Here is a 20,279-nt window from a genome sequence, read left to right on the forward strand (position 1 = left end):
GCATCCTCAGGACCTTCTATCACTGTGCCATTGAGAGCATCCTCACTGGATGCATCACCACCTGGTATGGCAACAGCACCGCCTACAACTGCAAAGCTCTCCAGCGAGTAGTGCGGTGCTCTGAACGGATAATTGGAGGTGAGCTTCCCTCCCTCCAAGACATCTACAGGAAGCGGTGCCTGAGGAAAGCGGGGAGGATCATCAAGGACTCCAGTCACCCCAGCCATAAACTGTTCAGACTGCTTCCATCAGGAAGGAGGTTCTGCAGCATCCGGTCCCGTACCAGCAGACTGAGAGACAGCTTTTTCCATCAGGCCATCAGACTGCTGAACACTTCATAGTCACCTCAGCTTCACTACTGGAACTTCAACATTATGCACTCCACACTGTATATAAATGCCACTTGTTTTGCACATATTCAACTCTGTATATTTTATATATTTATTATTATTTTTTTACTATTTAATTTGTAAAAATGTGTATATACACACACACACACACACACACACACGTAGGAAAATATTTAGTATACACATCCAGAAATGCATACACTATTATATATTGTACATATATTTATTAGTTTCAGATTAGCCATTCTTGTATTTTGCTCGTTTGTGTTGTTGTGTTTGCACATCTCTGTTGCTTGTGGGGCTCGCACACAAGAATTTCACTCGCATGTGCTGTGCCAGTGTGCCTGCACATGTGATGTGACAATAAAAGTGATTTGATTTGACTTGATTTGATTTGAAACTGATAATAAGGTGGGGCTGGAGATCAGTGAAGGGCATGTAAACACCTGATTGGTTGACTAGATATCAGATCGACAGTTTCAGTTTTCCCTGTTGATTATAACTTTAAGAAGATGTAACATTCATCAAGGAATCCTGCTCTCCAGATTATTTCCATGAACACTGAGCTGGAACACATCTACAGTGCTGGAAGTGCCCGTCTCACCACCAACCTCTCTGTGCACATTCACTTTTCAACCCTTTGTGAGACACTAAAGGTGTAAATCTGAGTATTAATCTATGTTAGTGCGAACACCTCTAATAGGTTGGTTTAGTCTTTCCAAGTCATATCTTCCCTTAGATCTGCGGTCCAGGCTCCTAAAATCATCCTAGTTTTACATCCACTACAATCTAGAGGAGAGCTGCACTAACAGGTGTGACTGATGAGATCTGACCTGCAAGGATACTCATGTTTATGTGTATCAGGACAAGCAGGGAAGACCTGGACATCAACTCTGTCAGGCTGCCTGAGTCCTCTCACCCACATCAGCTCAGAACTCTGCATTATCTACTGAGTCAGACTCAGAGGATCAGGGATCAGAAGTTCTACAAAGAGTAGAACCAGACTTCCTGTATAGAGGTGTGTGGGCCTACTGATCCACAGTGTCAGCACAACTTTCACATCATATTCATCTCAGCACAACTAAAACATGTGACTGACCTCAGAGTTTCAAATCGACATCGTGGATTCTCCAGAAGAACACACAGCTTCTTCACTCCTGAATCCTGCAGGTTGTTGCAGTCTACACTCAGGACCAGCACTCTGGGATACGAGGGGTTGGACTTCAGCGCTGCTGCCAGATAATCACAGCTGATCTCTGACAAACCACAGCCAAACAATCTGTATGAAGAATGAAAGATGTAAGTTTATTAGACAAAGTGTGAGCTTGAAATCATTCAGTGTTTCATCATCTGTTCAGAGCTGAAGAAGGTTCAGAATGTAGAAGTTTAGAAAATGGAAACTCCAAACAGCTGAAGCCAACAGGAAGCAGCTTCAAACAAACAAGAGAAAAAAAATGAATTTTTCACATTGAAGTCGTACATTTATCATAAAGTTGTCAAGTTTTGCCGTGTGAAATAAAAAAAAGGCCCGAGGAGCCCGTCCAGCCTCATGCCTCGTCAGCTGGAGGGCCCGAGGGGCCCGTTCAGCCTCCTGTCTCCGCTGGAGGGTCCGAGGGGCCCGTTCAGCCTCCCGTCTCCGCTGGGGGTCCGAGGGGCCCGTTCAGCCTCCCGTCTCCGCTGGGGGGTCCGAGGGGCCCGTTCAGCCTCCCGTCTCTGCTGGAGGGCCCGACGAGCCCGTTCAGCCGCCACCTGTGGCCACCTCGTCATCGGCTGGTCCAGCCTCTGCTTCTGCTACGCCTGGTCCAGCCTCGTCCGAGTCTTCATCAGAGTCTGCTTCTGCTACGCCTGGTCCAGCCTCGTCCGAGTCTTCATCAGAGTCTGCTTCTGCTACGCCTGTTCCTGTCATGTGCTGTGGGAGTGTCTGGTTAGGCGTGGTCCAGTTTCCTGTCATTTGTCCCTGGGAGTGGAGTTGGCCAGCTCATCACCTGTTGTCAATCTCCGGGGCTCCACCTAGAGGGTTTTTAAGCCAGCACGGCCTGCCACTCCTCGCCAGTTCGTCCTGCTACCATCTGTGGTAAACTCGGCCTCCTCTGAGCTCTGACTCCGTATGTCTGGACCTTGGGTTAATATGTTTTTGTTTCCTGTATTCTTCAGATTCTCCACCCATCGCACTCACCAGTAGTGCTGTTTTGGTCTTCATCCTGTTCTCCCATCAGCTCGGAACCCGAGGATTATATACTCCACTTCTCCTCAGCCTGCCCTTCAGTCTGTATTCTCCACCTCTTGACCCTCTCTGGAATACACCCATGGCAGCCTTTTCCCCGTCTAATAACTAGGGTCTCCAAGTAAGCCCAAGACCATTCACTGGCACTCCGTACCTTTGTCCCTTACTCGTTTTTTTCCCCATTCAGTAACATCTCTCCCCTGTGTTTACAGAAGTTCCCATTAGAAGTCTCCCCGTGCTCTACGCCGGTTTCTCCGCCCACGGATTTCCTTTAGTTTCTGCATATGTTTCTGTTAAACCCAGTTCCGTTCACGTTTTGTTCTTTTCAATAAATTATACACAGTTCTAAGCAAATTGAGTCTGCTCTTGAGTCCACCGCATTCTCGCTCGTGACAGTTCCAGCCTCGTCCGAGTCTTCATCAGAGTCTGCTTCTGCTACGCCTGGTCCAGCCTCGTCCGAGTCTTCATCAGAGTCTGCTTCTGCTACGCCTGGTCCAGCCTCTGCTTCTGCTACGCCTGGCCCAGCCTCGTCCGAGTCTTCATCAGACTCTGCCTCTGCTACGCCTGGTCCAGCCTCTGCCTCTGCTACGCCTGGTCCAGCCTCTGCCTCTGCTCTACGCCTGGTCCAGCCTCTGCCTCTGCTCTACGCCTGGTCCAGCCTCTGCCTCTGCTCTACGCCTGGTCCAGCCTCTGCCTCTGCTCTACGCCTGGTCCAGCCTCTGCCTCTGCTACGCCTGGTCCAGCCTCTGCTTCAGCGTCGCCTGGTCCTACGGCTGTTATGCCGCCGCCCAAGCCTCGTTCTGCACCTCGGAATCATCGGCCACTCTCCAGGCCACCAGCTGGACGTCACCGCCGTCGAGGTCGGCCCCCTGAACTGTTTCTACGCCGTTGCCGTCCGCACGGTCGGCCCCCTGAACTGTTTCTATGCCGTTGCCGTCCGCACGGTCGGCCCCCTGAACTGTTTCTACGCCGTTGCCGTCCACACGGTCGGCCCCCTGAACTGTTTCTACGCCGTTGCCATCCGCACGGTTGGCCCCCTGAAATGTTTCTACGCCGTTGCCGTCCGCACGGTCGGCCCCCTGAACCGTTTCCATGTCGCTGCCGTTGTTGTCTGCACGGACGGCCCCCAGAACTGTTCGACCATGGACTCCTGTGCCGTCAGCCTCCGGGCCGGCCCCCTGATCAAGTAGACTATGGATTTCTGGACCGTCACCCTCCGGGTCGGCCCCCTGAGGAGTTGTGAACTGTTCCCTGTGCTCCTGTGCTTTTGATGGACATTTTGTTTTTGTGGCCTTGTTTCTTTTTTACACATTACTGGACGACGCTGTGCACGCTCCAATGCTGATTGGTTAGAAAGTGGGCGGGAACAGGGAAGAGAGCGACAGCAGTGTTCAGCACAAACACGAAGGATGGGGGCAGGGATAGCTCAGTAGGTAGAGTGGTTGCCCCATGATCGGAAGGTCGGGGGTTCGATTCCCCTTAACAGCTACCCTGAGGTACCCCTGAGCAAGGTACCGTCCCTACACACTGCTCCCCGGGCGCCCAATGGCTGCCCACTGCTTCACTGAGTGAATGGGTTAAATGCAGAGAGCAATTTCCCCACGGGGCTCAATAAAGTACAATAATGTACAAAGAAGAAGAACATGACAAGCTCAGATGGAGGCTGCAGTGGACACTTTTCATTGTTTTAACATTCGCTTTCACTTCAGCTTCACCAACAACAGCACAAGCACAGCAGCCCACTGACTGCGTGGCCGTGACGGCGCCCCCTGGTGACTGTAAACCACTACAACATGTAGACGGCCGTCTGCTGCTCATTTCTTTGCCACCATCACAGGAGCTCTTTATAATGTTCTACACTCTCATTGGTTCTTTGTGTGCTTGTTTTTTAGAACAGTAGTCATTGTGATTGTTCAAAGAAGACAGTCAGCTGTGACTAAATGTAGCTCCTACAGCAGTGATTGGAATAACTACTGAAGCTAATCCAGTATCAAAGCTCAGGAATCAGCAGCTCCCACCTCGTTTTCTTTGAACAAATATTTTTAGCTGCTGTGTTTTTGTGTTTCTGCGGACCTCAGACATCCTGCTGCTGCTCTGGAGAACTGAAGCTCTAAAGGCTTCAGCCTTTATCTCCAAGAAACAAAGCTGATCATGGAGACCCAGCAGGTCAGCTGATCTGTGGACAGCACCAGCATCTTTAAGTAAGTCTGAGAGGTGAGCAGTCTTTGGAAGCCTTTACTGTCTGATTGTCAATGGAAAATTGTATTTAGTAGTCAGTATAATCTTTTAGTGATATAAGTTTGCATATGGTAGAATACTGCATGTAGTTATTTGTATTAGGAAATATTCAACCATGTATATTTAGAGGCATATAATCAATTGTGTAGTGACAGGATTTGTGATTTTTAGCAGGTTTGGTTCACCCCCACATCCTGGGAGCATGGGAGAGGTCCTACCTTGTTTTATTGTTTTATGGTAGGATTAACGTAGCTACGTCTGTTCTAGTCTAAGTGCTTTAACTGCTGGACTTCCTCACCGTGTTATCTAGGGTGAGACTACCCTCTTCCTGACCAGGATGTTTGCCTTTTGTGCTTTTATGTTATATGACCCTTTGATCAGCAGGACACACACACACACACACACACATCACTGAAGTATAAAATAAAGACCGGGGCAGTTTCTCACTGGAGTCTCTCAGTCTGGAGGCTGCCCTTGCTAGCAAGAGTTCTGTGTGTTTCTCTTCTCTGAGTCTTTACTGAAAAAGTGTTTTAGAACATTTTCCTTAACATTTACTTGGTCCTCCGAGCCGGAGCAGAATATATCAGAACTGTTATCTGTGACTCTGTTCCAGGATCCAGCACTGATTCCTGACGCCGTGGGGAGCCGGCACCGAAGTCTGTGCACAGCCCTCTTAGACGAGGAGAGAGTCCCAGAGTGTGAATTCGAGTCTGGGCCTGTGACCAGGTCCATGGCGCTGGGATTCAGTCTAGTGATCCGAACCGTCAGTGGGACATCGGGGGTGAGAAACACTATTTGGTATATAAAGACGGCCGCAAAGGTCTAAAGTAACGTGACAAATTAGGTTTAAGTTCGCCAAAAAGACCTATGTTTCAACCAGTTTTAGACATAGCTGAAATTATCTCGTGACAAATTAGGTCTAAGTTCGCTAAAAGGAACTGTGTTTTGACCAGTTTTAGAAGTAGCTGAAATTACTTTGTGACAAATTGTAAAAGCGCGCAAATGTCCATGGAAAACTGAAGCTGAAAGGAGAACTGAAAATAAAATAAAAAAAGAGGAAAAGAAAAAACAACTAGCAGCAGTGTGTCTGGAAGTAAGTTGATTTTACAGCACAATAAATTGCTGAACTACTTCCATTTTTGTGCATCCTGCAAGAGCCCATGTACTGGTGACAAAGGAAAAAGGTTGAGTTTCATCTCATAAAACTGATACCGCTTCACCGTTAGGGTGAAGTCGAAGGCCGTATCAGTAAACCATTCCTGAGTCGAGCGTGCTAGAGAAAGCTTTGCAGTTCTGTGAAAATGGGGAATCAGCCCATTAAACTCACTGCTGACGAGCAGTGGCTAGAAAAGACATGTCCAGGCGCCGGACAACTAAGTGCAAATAGGTGGAGAAATCCACGAAAAACAAAAAGCTGTAACTGGGAAGGGAAATGCAGCCCCTCAGCTGTTACCCAGCTGGGAGCTGCCCTAAAACAAGAGATTACATTAACAAAAGACCCAAAAAAGAAATTAAAAGGTAAGGAAGAGTATAGGTTTTTCCAAGCATGGAAAACTGAAACTGAAAGGAGAACTGAAAATAAAATAAAAAAAGAGGAAAAGAAAAAACAACTAGCAGCAGCTTTAATAATCCCTGATGATGAAACTACAAAACAAGCATGCACCGAACAAAGACCTCCATTAATAGACCAACAAAACTCTCTTTTAGACCCCTCCGTTAAACTTTCCGCACCAACTGTAGGAGAAAAAACCAGCATTACATCAAAACCTCATTTTAAACGATCTCCCATGTGGCTAAGACAGAGGAAAATCAAATTTGACAATGCATACGGGGATGCACAAACGCTGTTAGCTAAGCATGAAATAGATTTTCATCCATGAAGATCTGATCATGGCTCTGAAGAAGGGTGCAACAGTCGTGGTTCACACCCAGACCCACCACCACCATCATCTACATTAGCGTGTCAACTGAAATGTGAAGTGAAGATAATTCAGATGTAAAAGAGAGAGAAACTGATAATAAGGTGCGGCTGGAGATCAGTGAAGGGCATGTAAACACCTGATTGGCTGAGTAGATATCAGATCGACAGTTTCACAGTTTTCCCTGTGGATTATAACTTTAAGAAGATGTGACATTCATCAAGGAATCCTGCTCTCCGGATTATTTCCATGAACACTGAGCTGGATCACATCTACAGTGCTGGAAGTGCCCGTCTCACCACCAACCTCTCTGTGCACATTCACTTTTCAACCCTTTGTGAGACACTAAAGGTGTAAATCTGAGTATTTATCTATGTTAGTGCGAACACCTCTAATAGGTTGGTTTAGTCTTTCCAAGCCATATCTTCCCTTAGATCTGCGATCCAGGCTCCTAAAATCATCCTAGTTTAACAAGCACTACAATCTAGAGGAGAGCTGCACTAACAGGTGTGACTGATAAGATCTGACCTGCAAGGATACTCATGTTTATGTATATCAGGACAAGCAGGGAAGACCTGGGGCCCGTTCTTCGTACGTCGCTCACTACATCCAAGATCAAATGACACATCCAAGACCAAATCATCGCGCTAACCGTGAGCTCGCTAATCCGGTTCCCCGAACACACCTACTGTTGACGATTAGTACAGCTGGACGCAGTAATGTGACATCACTGGGTGTCGTAAAAGGGGCTACGCATCGATAGTAGAAACATTGATCGGCAACCCGCTGATTGGTCGGCGAAAATGTCGAAGGAGCGCGCTCGGTATTTTCCGGCAGCAGAGCAAGAACTCATGAGTGAGGGATTTCAGGAGTTTCAGAGTTTAATTAAAACGCAAGGGAACACTGCAAAGGCTGCAAAAGCAAGGAGAGAGGGCTGACAGAAAGTTGCTGACAAATTAAACTCGTAGGTAATTTAATAATAATAATAATAATAATGGATTGGGTTTATATAGCGCTTTCCAAGGCACCCAAAGCGCTTTACAATGCCACTATTCATTCACTCCCACATTCACACACTGGTGGAAGCAGCTACGGTTGTAGCCACAGCTGCCCTGGGGCAGACTGACAGAAGCCAGGCTGCCATATCGCGCCATCGGCCCCTCTGGCCAACACCAGTAGGCGGTAGGGTAGATGTATTATATTACACTATATTATCCAATATTACATGGCATTATATTATATTATAATATGTTATATTATATCCCCTTTCACATTAGAGCCACAACAGGACCCACTAGAACATGGGAACAAGTAAAAGTGGAATATAAGAATATTCTACAGAATGGTAATATTTATCTCTTATATTGCTTTTCGTCTCTTGGAAAGAGACCCTGAAATAATCTGTTTGTTTGTTCATAACAGCAACCAAGAAAAGGGCAGAGCAAACAACGACAGGTGGTGGTCCTGCACCCCCTCGTCAACAAGTTGGTTAAGTGAATAATACCCTCACGGGAATATCGATATCTCTCAATGAGTACACTGTGGCACTGAGCTAAAGGATCCTGTCTATCCCGCAATATACGCTGGATTCTGAGGACTCTCCTTATCAATCTTGCACCTTCCGCAATGGGTGGCTCGCGTAAACGGACAGGACATGGCTGCGACAGACTTCCCAAATCCACCTTCGCTTTTATAGCCGTGGTCTCTCATCTTGATTACATGAAGTAATTTACAATTACTACTCTGAAATATGAATTACATCTGTAATAATCACATACATGTAATAGAATGTTAATAGTACATTTCCCTTTTTTAGGAAATGACCTGTATGTATCTGTGTGACATCAATACAAGGATCAAGTGCTGCATTATCTTTAGTTACATTGATGTTATTTATTTATGGTGAAACAGTGGTAAAATATCGCTGTTGCTTTCGTATAAATGAAGCGGACATACCTGCGTGGCCGCGATCTAATCCTGTTTACATAAAGTACGCTTACGGCTCTGTTGCTATGACAGCAAGTCCCGGATGAGCTTCGGGGAACCGAACGATCTAAGATCACGCGAAATCGTCAACAATCTAATCCAGCTAACTTACTTAGCGAGGTACGAAGAACGGGCCCCTGGACATCAACTCTGTCAGGCTGCCTGAGTCCTCTCACCCACATCAGCTCATCAACTCTAAACAGGAACGAGCAGCTCATTTCAAAATAAAAGGTTGGAATTGTAAAAGAAAACCAAACAGAGCTCATAAACTGAAACTGATTTCATTTTTTCAGCTGGAACATTTTAGTTGTTCCTTTTTCAATACATACATAATTATATTTACAGTAAGTCTTATCATTCCCCTTTTCCCTGCCAGTCACCGCCAATGTTCCCTCTAATGTTTCATGTGTCTGAGCAAACACACAAACTCCCTGAGCGTCCCTTGGACCACTGTGAGCAACAGCAGACGTGTGCACTGTGGTCACGCCAGCATCTTATCCATCCAAGTTACATGGTTTATTAAAGTAATCAAATTACAGCATTTACATTTATGTTAGACTACTTTTAATTAACTGTTTTAGCCCACTTACAATGAAAATTAAAAACAACCTTGTTCATGACCTGTAGCATGTTAACACTATTGGAAGTAAAAATAACTTGAACTCCAATTTTGAAAACACAACTTTATTTTTTCTATTTTTATAAAGCTCTGACTTGTATTATGAGTCTGTGGTCTGGGAGAGAGTCTGTAACTCTGTCTGCAAAATACAGGATATAATGACCAATGTTGGGCAATTAATTATATAGTTGTTCAAAAAAGTAACTGAGTTTTGCAAACAACAAAGTTTGTTGCAATAAATACTGAATACTATCGTTGTTATAAACAACAATACTATTCAGGAAGAAAACCAAACATTGCAGATATTTTATCATAACTCTGGTTTTACGTGGCCGATCAACACAATTTAAAAACTGGTATAAAGTCCACACTTTTTCCCTCAGTTGCTCCGTCTGTCCTGCTCACATCTCCAATGGTTGTACACGTTGTCATTAACGTGGCTTCACCTCATCATCAGCCACTTTGCTCGCTATAACACCGGTGTTGGCACATAAGGACGCTGTCATAGCCTGTCAGCGACGTTGATTAGCTGCGTATATACGAATGTGAATCGCGTGATTGGCTGGACTATGGGATAAGGTGGCATCGTTCTAATCCCATATGGGAGCAGCCAGTCACTGACTAACACTGCAAAACAGAATTGTTAAAGTTTTAATTTTAATTTCAATTGAGATTTGATTTTTTTTTTTGTGTGCAACACAGATTTTCTGTGTGCAGAGACATGCCAGCAGCGCGCAGTTGCACGAGCGCAGCTTAGAGGGAACATTGGGCACCACCACAGTTCACTTCAACAAAACTTTACTTCAGATTTGTTTTCATGTTTTGATCCAGTGATGAGAGCCGTTTCCCCCATGTCCAGTCCTTGTACTAAGCTAGGCTAAACATGTCCAGTGCCTGTCTCTGTGCAGCTTTTAATCTGATGTTAATAAGGTAGAAATGGAGGAAGAAGAAAATGACTTCATCAATCAACATGCAGCTACCAACCCAAATGGTGAGGTGGTGGTTAGTTATTACTGTTGTTTATGATCCCCTACATTATCCTACATTCAAATATATTCTCCAGCTACAATAGTGTTTGTGTTCCTAAAAGGATTTCATGAATGTGTTATTGTTCATGTCACATCTGTATGAAACAAAGAGGAAGTGAGGTTTATCCTTCATGATCACAAACTGTTCCAGCATGTAAACCTGAGATCTGTGTGGAGCAGCTGACCTGTACGATGTGCTCAACACAAACATTATTTACCATCAGTTACTGTGTGACTGAACCACGTGGGTGTATGAAACATCGCTTTTAGTTTTAATAGCACATGGCAACATTCAGACGTGAATCTATAAAGTAACACTTTGATTTGTTACAGTGAGGAGACTGTTGAAGGGAACGATGAGGGGAAACTGTAACAGCAGCAACAGAAACCAGGAGACAAATCTGAGGTCTGGGTTCCTCTATGCTACACACAGCCTCCTGCTCCTGGACTTTAGAAAACACATAAATATCTCCAAGTACACTTACTTCAGAAACTCTATTAAACTCATTACAAGTTTACTTCAGCTTTAAATTACTCACAACATCAGCACACATGAGTAAACAAAGTAACTCACAGCTACTGTTCAAGTTTAGTCATCTTTAATACAAATATACCTCATTAATATGAATCTCACAGCTACCTGCTCATTGAACTGAACAATAATTCTGTTTGACCATTAAAACAAAATATGCGACTGTAAAAAAATGTTCAGACAGTAATTAAGAATCTCCTAAGCAATCCAAAGATAAAGAAAAGTTCACCTGCCAATTCTATAAAGCTTGGTTGTTTGTACAATAATATCATTTAATGATATGTTTGGATCCTGACCTGAGAGTTTCCAGTGTACAATGTGGACTCTGCAGTGCAGCAGACAGAAGCTTCACTCCTGAATCCCGCAGGTCATTGTTACTCAGGTCCAGCTCTTTCAGACTAGAGGACTGGGAGTTGAGAACTGAGGACAGAGCATCACAGCTTCTCTCTGAGAGGTTACAGCCACTCAGTCTGGAAGAAAACAAACAAACAATTAAATCAGTCAAATGAAACATTTTTAATGCCAGCATGTGTTAAGGTTCATTTATTGAGGAAGGAGAGTACAAACAACCATGGTCCAGAAGATCTTGGTCAAACAATAATTTTAATGAATACACGCGTGGGAAGACAGGAATTGATCTTCAACTTAATCAAAGCATACACAGATTTTTATGGCATCAGGGTTTGAATTAATGACGCCCCTTCATACGTCACAGACAGATTAGAATAGGTTCCAGACATTAGTCACAGTTACTAGTACATCTTGTACATATTTTAATAGCTATAAGCAGACATAGAACTTCTCTTTTCTATAACACCTTCCATACAAGGTAATAATCTTAAGCCCTCCGGGTCTCTGAGGCTAATTATTGACTCTGATCATCTGTTACCAAGTAGAATAAAATGCAACAGGTTTGCAACAAGAAGCTGGAAACATTGGGGCCTCTGCGCAGGCCTATTCCTAGATTATATGTACTGTAAGCATGCATTGCAGTTATCCTTCTATGTTCTAGTTTTCCCTCAGCATGGATCATCTGGACACTCTCACCAGTGAAGCTTAAGACCCTCAATGAACTGAACATCAACTCAAAATAAGCACGGATATGCATTGTGTATAAAATAGTTATAACTGCACCTGGAATACAAGGTTAATATAATAACTGTATGCATAACCATCTTAAGGCCTTCTTAACCCTTTAAGACCTACCATAGAACCAAGTCCGCCAGAGCTTATATTATATTTTTACATCCTTTGGAGCCATTTTTGGGAGCATTTCAAGTTGCTATACATCAATACAACCATTATAGCCCAAACTTTAATAATATGTCTGCATTAGGTGCATTGTAATTACATAAATTGCAAAAAAGTGCAATAAACTACAAAAAAATTGAAAATCGTTTTTGTTTTTTTAACATATATTTCTAGTTAGAGAAATTTAAGAGGCTTATCCCTCAAAACTGTAAATACAAAAAAGTTGCACAAACTAGTTTCCCACCACAAGAAATTTATTTTAAGTGTCTTCATATTTTCATTTTTGAAATACACCAATTCTTATATACTGCAGGAAAAACGAAAATAAATATTATAGTGCAAATTTGCAAAATAACAGCATATGCATCAAAATAAACTATTTCCAGCAGTGCAATATGAGTCCTAAGCATCCCAGAAACGACACAGAAAGTCATGAAGTCAAACATAACTTTTAAAAACACAAATATAAGCTCTTGAGGCCACGTTGGTAAAAAAAAAAAACTACATTTCCGCAAAATGACGTCACTTCCGGTTTCGGGCAGGTCATGCGGTCATGTGATAGTTCACACTGATGGACGTAGGAAGTTTTACAAACAGCTGATCGGATCGGCAAAGCGTGTTTCTGGAATATCATGTTTTTGTTGCTGCAAGTGATTTTTATGCAGTTTTTGCAAAGCTATATGTGGAAGGAAACTGTGACCTAGGACAAGCTGATGGCATAAGATGTAAGTACAACTCCTCCAGTTTCATATGCAAAAAAAATGATTGCGCTAGCTTACGTGGTTGCAGAGCTACCGGGATTTAAAAATAGTTATGCAAAACCGCTCCTCAGAATAACTTAAGACTCTGCTTTCACTTCTGCAAACTCTCTGCAAGCCTGCAGTTTCCTGTCAGCCTGTGACTTTAATCTTTCTGAAAGACACACACTGTTAAACCTCTGAATGCAATATAAATGCTGCAGATTATATTATTAATGCAATGGTAATGATGATGATTCTTTAACAATAGCCGTAAAATAATTTCCCTGCTCCACACATGCAATACAATTATTGGTTAACTAAATAGCTTCATTAAAACACAACTCTTCTTCTATATCAGCACTTACTCCTTGTAAGCTCCACCTGCTCCACCTTCTGAGTCAGAAGACATGAAAACAAACTGTAAATCTAGTAGAAACATGATTGGAAATCTTCTCAGATCCATTTGTACATTTAGAGCCTGATCCTGAAATATAGCAGCACGGACATTCACAGCAGCAAAGGGTTCTTGCTGATCTGAGCTGGCTTGGCCCTGGCTTACTGAAGATTAAAGAAAGCGGAATCAGCTGTTCAAAACCCCACAAGGCTGCCCGCTGTGACGGAAACAATGGGACGGGTCGTGACTTCTCAAAATGGGCTCATTGAACGCAGCACGGATAAGATCTTGAAGAAGCTCATGGTGAATCTGAATCTGAAAAGATTACAGAAGACGACTCTGTTCAGTAAATATTACGCTCATGCTGTCACGAAATACCAAAGGTAGGTAAAACTCTGGTTGTTGCAGCCATCCAGTATGACATGCTTTGTACTGTCCTGCTGCAGTTTGTGACACCTGGTTGATGAGTTGTGAAGGATGATGAAACAAACACTTCACTCAATGTTTGTCTTCTAAACTGGATGTAATTTGGGCAGCCGAGAGTTTTTCTTAATCTATCCCAGCTGCAAATAGGAACACAACAAATAAATAACTTTACCCACTTGGATCCTTATCATTCAAGATTGTGAAAAGATTCTCTACTCAGAGAATACTGGAGATTTTAGATGAGAGAGATGGAAGATGATGAAGGGGAAGAGTTTTCACAACTTGAGGCCTTTTGTCTTCACTGTATAGGACAAAGAAGACAGGACGGGAGGGAGAAGTGAGGAGAATAACACACAGGAAATGGTCTTGGGCAGACTCAAACCAGGCCCTGGAGTCACGACTCTAACCTTCAGTGCATGGGTCACCTGCTCAGCCAGGTAAGCTACAGCAGTCAGCAGTGTGTGAGTTAATTTGAAGACAATGATGACTATAAGTCAGGTAAAAAAAATACTATCATCAACCAACAAGGGGAAAACAGTGAGCTTGAATGGCCAAGCTTTGACCAAGGGTGGCTCACTCCTCGGTCTTCTTGCACAAGGAGTGAACCACCCTGCATGGCCATCAATGTGGTGCAACCAAGGCCATCATACAGTACAGGCCATCCAAGCTGATTCTTAACTTTTCCTCCCAGATACCACCTTAGAAATCATCTAGATTAGGATATGTTGGCTGTTCTAGATCCAATCACAACAAACAGAGAGCTGTTGTGTGTCCAAGGTGAACAGGAAGAATATATACATGCATAAAGTCAATAAAGTCAGAAGGTTTGCTTTAGACTGTGCTGCAGTTTATCATCAAAGACAAACAGGCACCATGCTGCCAACAAATGGCATCAAGTCTGACTTGAGGTTATTTTGTTCTTTCTTTTAAATCAAGATTAAATTTTATAGCAACCAGGGAAGGTGTGCTTGAGGGGATATAGCTACAACAGCTGGTTTCAGACTGAAGATGAACTGAGGTGCTGCACCCAAGTCTGCAGGTTCAGGGATGGACAAACATCTGCTGAAACCAGATTGGAGTGAGAGGAGAGAGCAGGCCAACAACAACAAAGAAACAACAAACACACTGTGGAAGACCGAAGCAGAGTTTAGTTTAAAGTGGAACTAAGGATGTTTCTCTGGCTGCCAGGATTCACTGAGTAATTCAAATGCTTTCTTTAATGCAGGACCCACCATGCATGTAAAAGCAAGTGTTTCACCAACATTTGTGACTAAAAATAGACCTGCAGTAGAAATGTATCTAGGAGCATGCATGTGAATATAAAGTATCACAACATCAGGCACATGCAGCCTAAGTGTTTAAACAAAGACTGATAACATAACAGCAGCAGTGATGATCAGAGTTTATGGTGAATCCAGTGTCTCGAGTTCACCGAGTTCTGGAGGCATCAAAGAGGTCACAGTTGTACTGGAGAAATCCCAAAAATTTACAAATTCATAAAAAGACAAAGCCTGGTGAAATAAATTACTGACACAGTTGGATGTTAAAAGTAAAGACATGAGTACAAATGTACTCACAGAGCTTTGTTGGAGGCTTTGACCACTGGCAGCAGCCTCAGAAGAGCCTCCTCTGAAGCAGAGTATTTCTTCAGGTCAAACACATCCAGATCTTCTTCTGATGACAGTAAGATGAAGACCAGAGCTGACCACTGAGCAGGAGACAGTTCATCTGTGGAGAGACTTCCTGATCTCAGGGACTGTTGGATCTCCTCCACTAGAGAACGATCATTCAGTTCATTCAGACAGTGGAACAGATTGATGCTTTTCTCTGCAGACAGATTCTCATTGAGCTTCTCCTTGATGTACTTGACTGTTTCCTGATTGGTCTGTGAGCCACTTCCTGTCTGTGTCAGCAGACCTCGTAGGAGAGTCTGATTGGTCTGCAGTGAAAGACCCAGGAGGAAACGGAGGAACAAGTCCAGGTGTCCATTTGGACTCTGCAAGGCCTTGTTCACAGCACTCTGGTGAAGGAAATCTAGTTTTGTTATGTTATATATTCTAGAAAATATGGTGGTTGTTGTTTGTTCCTCTTCTATTACATCGATTCCAGAGTTGATGAAGGTCAGATGGACATGAAGAGCAGCCAGAAACTCCTGAACACTCAGATGGATGAAGCAGAACACCTTGTCCTGGTACAGTCCTCTCTCCTCTTTAAAGATCTGTGTGAACACTCCTGAGTACACTGAGGCTGCTCTGATATCGATGCCACACTCTGTCAGGTCTGGTTCATAGAAGATCAGGTTTCCTTTCTGCAGCTGATCAAAAGCCAGTTTTCCCAGAGATTTAATCATCTTCCTGTTCTTTTTATTCCAGTGTGGATCTGTCTCAGCTCCTCCATCATACTTGACCTTCTTCACTTTGGCCTGAACCACCAGGAAGTGGATGTACATCTCAGTCAGGGTCTTGGGCAGCTCTCCTCCCTCTCTGGTTTCCAGCACATCCTCCAGAACTGTAGCAGTGATCCAGCAGAAGACTGGGATGTGGCACATGATGTGGAGGCTTCGAGCTTTCTTGATGTGGGAGATGATCCTGCTGTCCTGCTCCTCATCTCTGAATCTCTTCCTGAAGTACTCCTCCTTCTGTGGGTCAGTGAACCCTCTGACCTCTGTCACCATGCCAACACAGTCAGGAGGGATCTGATTGGCTGCTGCAGGTCGTGTGGTTATCCAGAGGCGAGCAGAGGGAAGCAGTTTCCCCCTGATGAGGTTTATCAGCAGCACATCCACTGAGGTGGACTTTCTAGGGTCAGTTAGGATTGTAGTTTTGTGGAAGTCCAGAGGAAGTCGACACTCATCCAGACCATCAAAAATGAACACAACCTGGAAGTCTTCAAAGCTGCAGATTCCTGCTTCTTTGGTTTCAGTAAAGAAGTGATGAACAAGTCCCACCAAGCTGAACTTTTCCTCTTTCAGCACATTCAGCTCTCTGAAAGTGAATGGAAATATGAACTGGATGTCCTGGTTGGCTTCGTCTTCAGCCCAGTCCAGGCTGTATTTCTGTGTTAAGACTGTTTTCCCAATGCCAGCCACTCCCTTTGTCAGCACTGTTCTGATTGGTTCGTCTCTTCCAGGTGAGGCTTTAAAGATGTCTTCTTGTCTGATTGTTGTTTCTGGTCTGTCTGGTTTCCTGGATGCTGTTTCAATCTGTCTGACCTCATGTTCATCATTGACCTCTGCAGTCCCTCCCTCTGTGATGTAGAGCTCTGTGTAGATCTGATTCAGGAGGGTTGGGTTTCCTGCTTTAGCGATGCCCTCAAACACACACTGGAACTTCTTCTTCAGGGTGGATTTAAGGTTACAGTGACAAACTGCAGCTTGAAGTTCTGAATGAGAAGAAAAATAAACACTCAATTCCAAAAAGAACTAATCTTTAAAACATGTTGCTCCATCTTCCATCTCTGGAAAATGTTCATTCATCCAAAAGTTTAAATCTTTACAGAAATCCTCTTACTGCTCTGCAGACGGTCAGCCAGCTCCTCCTGCTTCATTCTCCTCAGGAAGTCCACTGTGATCTTCACAAATGCCTCTCTGCTGCTGCTCCTCTGACTCTCTAAGCATTCTGGGTAATCTGGACTCAGAACCTTCTGGATCTTCTTCAGCTCGTTCTTCACAAAAGTGATGATGTTGTCCTCCAGCAGCTGGAACAGAATATTTATGAATGAACTGTGGAGCAGGGAAATTATTTTACTGCTATTGCTAAATAATTGTCATCATTACCATTGCATTAATAATATAATCTGGAGTTTATATTGCATTCAGGGGTTGAACAGTGTGTCTTTCAGAAAGACTAAGTTGCAGGCTGACAGGAAGTTGCAGGTTTGCAGAGTGTGCCTTTTGCAGAACTGAAACCGAAAGCAGAGTCTAAGTGCAGGTTATTTTGAGGAGCATTTGAGGACGAGACACAGACAGTAGGAGGTGAAGAGGTGACACAAAGAGCATGTGAGGTCAACACATACACACATATTAGTTAGACTTATTTAGAGGAGAGATCAGTTATGTCTCGACAAGAAAGAGGAACAATTCACTTTAAGATAACGGAAAGTACCAGCCATGAAAATAGAAGATGATCTTCTGGGTTAAAAGTCTGATCTATGTATAAAATGTATCTGTGACGCATGAAGGGGCGTCAGTAAATCAAACCCTGATGCTATAAAATATCTGTTCATGCTTTGATTAAGTCGAGGACTACTGGCTGTCTGCGTACAGAGTGTCTTCCCACGCGTGTATTCATTAAAATCATTGTTTGACCAAGATCTTCTGGACCAAGGCTGGTTTGTACTCTCCTTCCTCAATTTTGAACCTTAACATTTGGGGGCTCGTCCGGTGGTTGAGGAGGGAGGATTGGAGGTTTAGATGGAGAAATTTGGTGGTCTCTGAGGTGGTCTGACGGGCAGACATGAATTCCAGTGGTCGAAGTGAGTGGGCATAAGCCGGCTTATCCAAAAGGTAAGGCACTACCTGTTGAATTATTTCCAAAGTGTGCCAAATTGGACATGATAAGATTTAAGTCTACTCACTGAAATTACTGGTGGATGTCTGTTTTGATTTTGATGAAAATTTCATGAGTTAAAGCAGTTAGAGTTCTGCTAAGAAGAAATGAAAGCAGTAAAGTCTGCTAAAGCAGTTAGAGTTCTGCTAAGAAGAAATGAAAGCAGTAAAGTCTGCTAAAGCAGTTAGAGTCTGCCAGGAAAAGTTTAAATACTGGGTTGAAGTCCCAAAGAAATTGAGTTAGAGTCTCAAGTAGTTTGGTAGGAAATTTGGTCATTTTGTGGGTTAAAGTCCCGGTTGGTCATTAGGTCAGACCTTTGTTGGTCAATTTGTGGGTTAGAGTCCCCATTGTCCATCAGGGTCGATCTGCCTCAGTTATACACTTGTTTTGGGTGTTGATTGTTGTTTCAAAGTATTATAAATTATTCTAGAACGGCAGTTCGAGTCTGCTAGGAAGCGCAGAGCCCGGAGGTTATGCTCCCTCCTTGTCGTGGACGCGCGACATTGACCTGTCGGCGAACAGGGTTAGTTCAGTTTGGCTTAACTGTGGGGTACAGGGCATCCTGGAATGAAGCTAGGAGTTAGTCTCCTTACCGTTTGGAACGGTACCTGCGCTTTTTTGGACAGGAGAAGTTGGACTTCAGGCGTGTAACTTTAACTTAACACTTCAGGGTAAGCCTTGGCTGGGAAACGCCAAAAAATAGAGCTTCAGGCAAAGTTTGGGTTGGTTGACGCTTTTAAATTGAGTTAGGGATTTTAGAGATGAGGCCAGAAACAGTTAAAGTCTTGATACTGGTTAATTGGTTGCAAAAAACTCAGGGAGTTTATCCGCTGGGCGGTTATTTTAAATTTGTCGAAATTGTTTAGGCGCTAAAGCTGACAGATCTGACAGTGGTTGTAAATATAAGACGTCGTTGTAATATAGAATAAGAAAATTTGGTGTGAGAGATCTCTGTGTGTCGAGTCAGTAATGCACTGACTGCCTGCTGCTATTTTTAGATGTGTGTGTGTGAGTGTGAAAATGCAAGGCAAGGCAAGGCAAGGCAAGTTTATTTGTATAGCACAATTCAACAACAAGGTGATTCAAAGTGCTTTACAGAGACATTAGAAACAAGAACAAATAAAAAGCATGATTTAAAATTGATTAAAACAAGCAAATAAACTGACTAACTAATTAACAAACAAACAATCAAAACAGATAAAATCAGAACATGCTTACTAATGCAAATGAGTAAGCAGTGAACTGTTTAAGCCACAGTTGGTTTTACAAATACTGCTGCAAACATTGTTGAGTGTGTGTTTAAAATGCCATTTATGTTTATTAGAGGACTATAAATAAAGTTTTGAGTTGCCGTAGGGGATGTATAGTAATTGACTGAAGTTGGATGTAGATATATAAATATATTGAGTGCACTGTGTATACTTAAGATTAACATATTACTTTCAGTAGTAACTTCTCTCCAGCAATAGTTGCTGGTGTGTTTTATTTTTTCAATTTCTTGTGTGAATGCGGTGACTAGAAGGTTTTGAATGATGAATAAAGGTGTGAGAGGTATTTCTTGTGTGATGTAAAGTAGGATGTTTTAAAGTTTGAAAGTGTTTTTAATTTAAGAGATGCATGAGTGATGTTATAAGAGTTTAGTTTATTTAAAAGGTGTGTGTGTGAGAGGATTATGAAATCATTGTGTGAATGATGCTACATTTTAGATCAAAAGTTAGTAGAATTACAGAGGGTTTGTAGATTGTAAATACAAAATAAGTTTGATTAGCCTGGAGAAACAGCAGAGCAGCTGCGTGCTGTGTGTGTGTAACAGGAAATGGTGTGGGTGACAGGAAGTTTGCATGCCCATATAAGGTGACGAGTGAGCACCCAGAGAGAGAAATAGATGAGTTAAACTCTAGGCAGATAAAGCGAATGGAGGTTTTGAGAAAAGAAATGAAAAGGATATTAATTGTATGTTTTAGTGTGTCAACACAGATTACAGATAAATAAAGGTGGACTTCTCTCAACCTGGAATTTTGAGTA

The 20,279-nt window shown here is 43.2% G+C and overlaps 2 protein-coding genes across 2 annotated transcripts in view; both read right to left on the minus strand.

Moving 5' to 3' along the window:
• The window catches only part of LOC143413219 (uncharacterized), a 332,604-nt gene that overhangs the window by 178,684 nt on the left and 133,641 nt on the right, over positions 1-20,279 (minus strand). The window lies entirely within an intron of this gene.
• Positions 1-20,279, minus strand: part of LOC112432151 (NACHT, LRR and PYD domains-containing protein 3-like) — a 199,134-nt gene that overhangs the window by 33,663 nt on the left and 145,192 nt on the right. Inside the window, exon 7 of the mRNA XM_076888780.1 lies at positions 1,450-1,629. Coding sequence (XP_076744895.1) covers positions 1,450-1,629 — 180 coding nt within the window. The remainder of the gene's footprint in view (positions 1-1,449; positions 1,630-20,279) is intronic.

The sequence above is a fragment of the Maylandia zebra genome, linkage group LG2, assembly GCF_041146795.1.
Source record: "Maylandia zebra isolate NMK-2024a linkage group LG2, Mzebra_GT3a, whole genome shotgun sequence".
NCBI classification, from domain to species: Eukaryota; Metazoa; Chordata; class Actinopteri; order Cichliformes; family Cichlidae; genus Maylandia; species Maylandia zebra.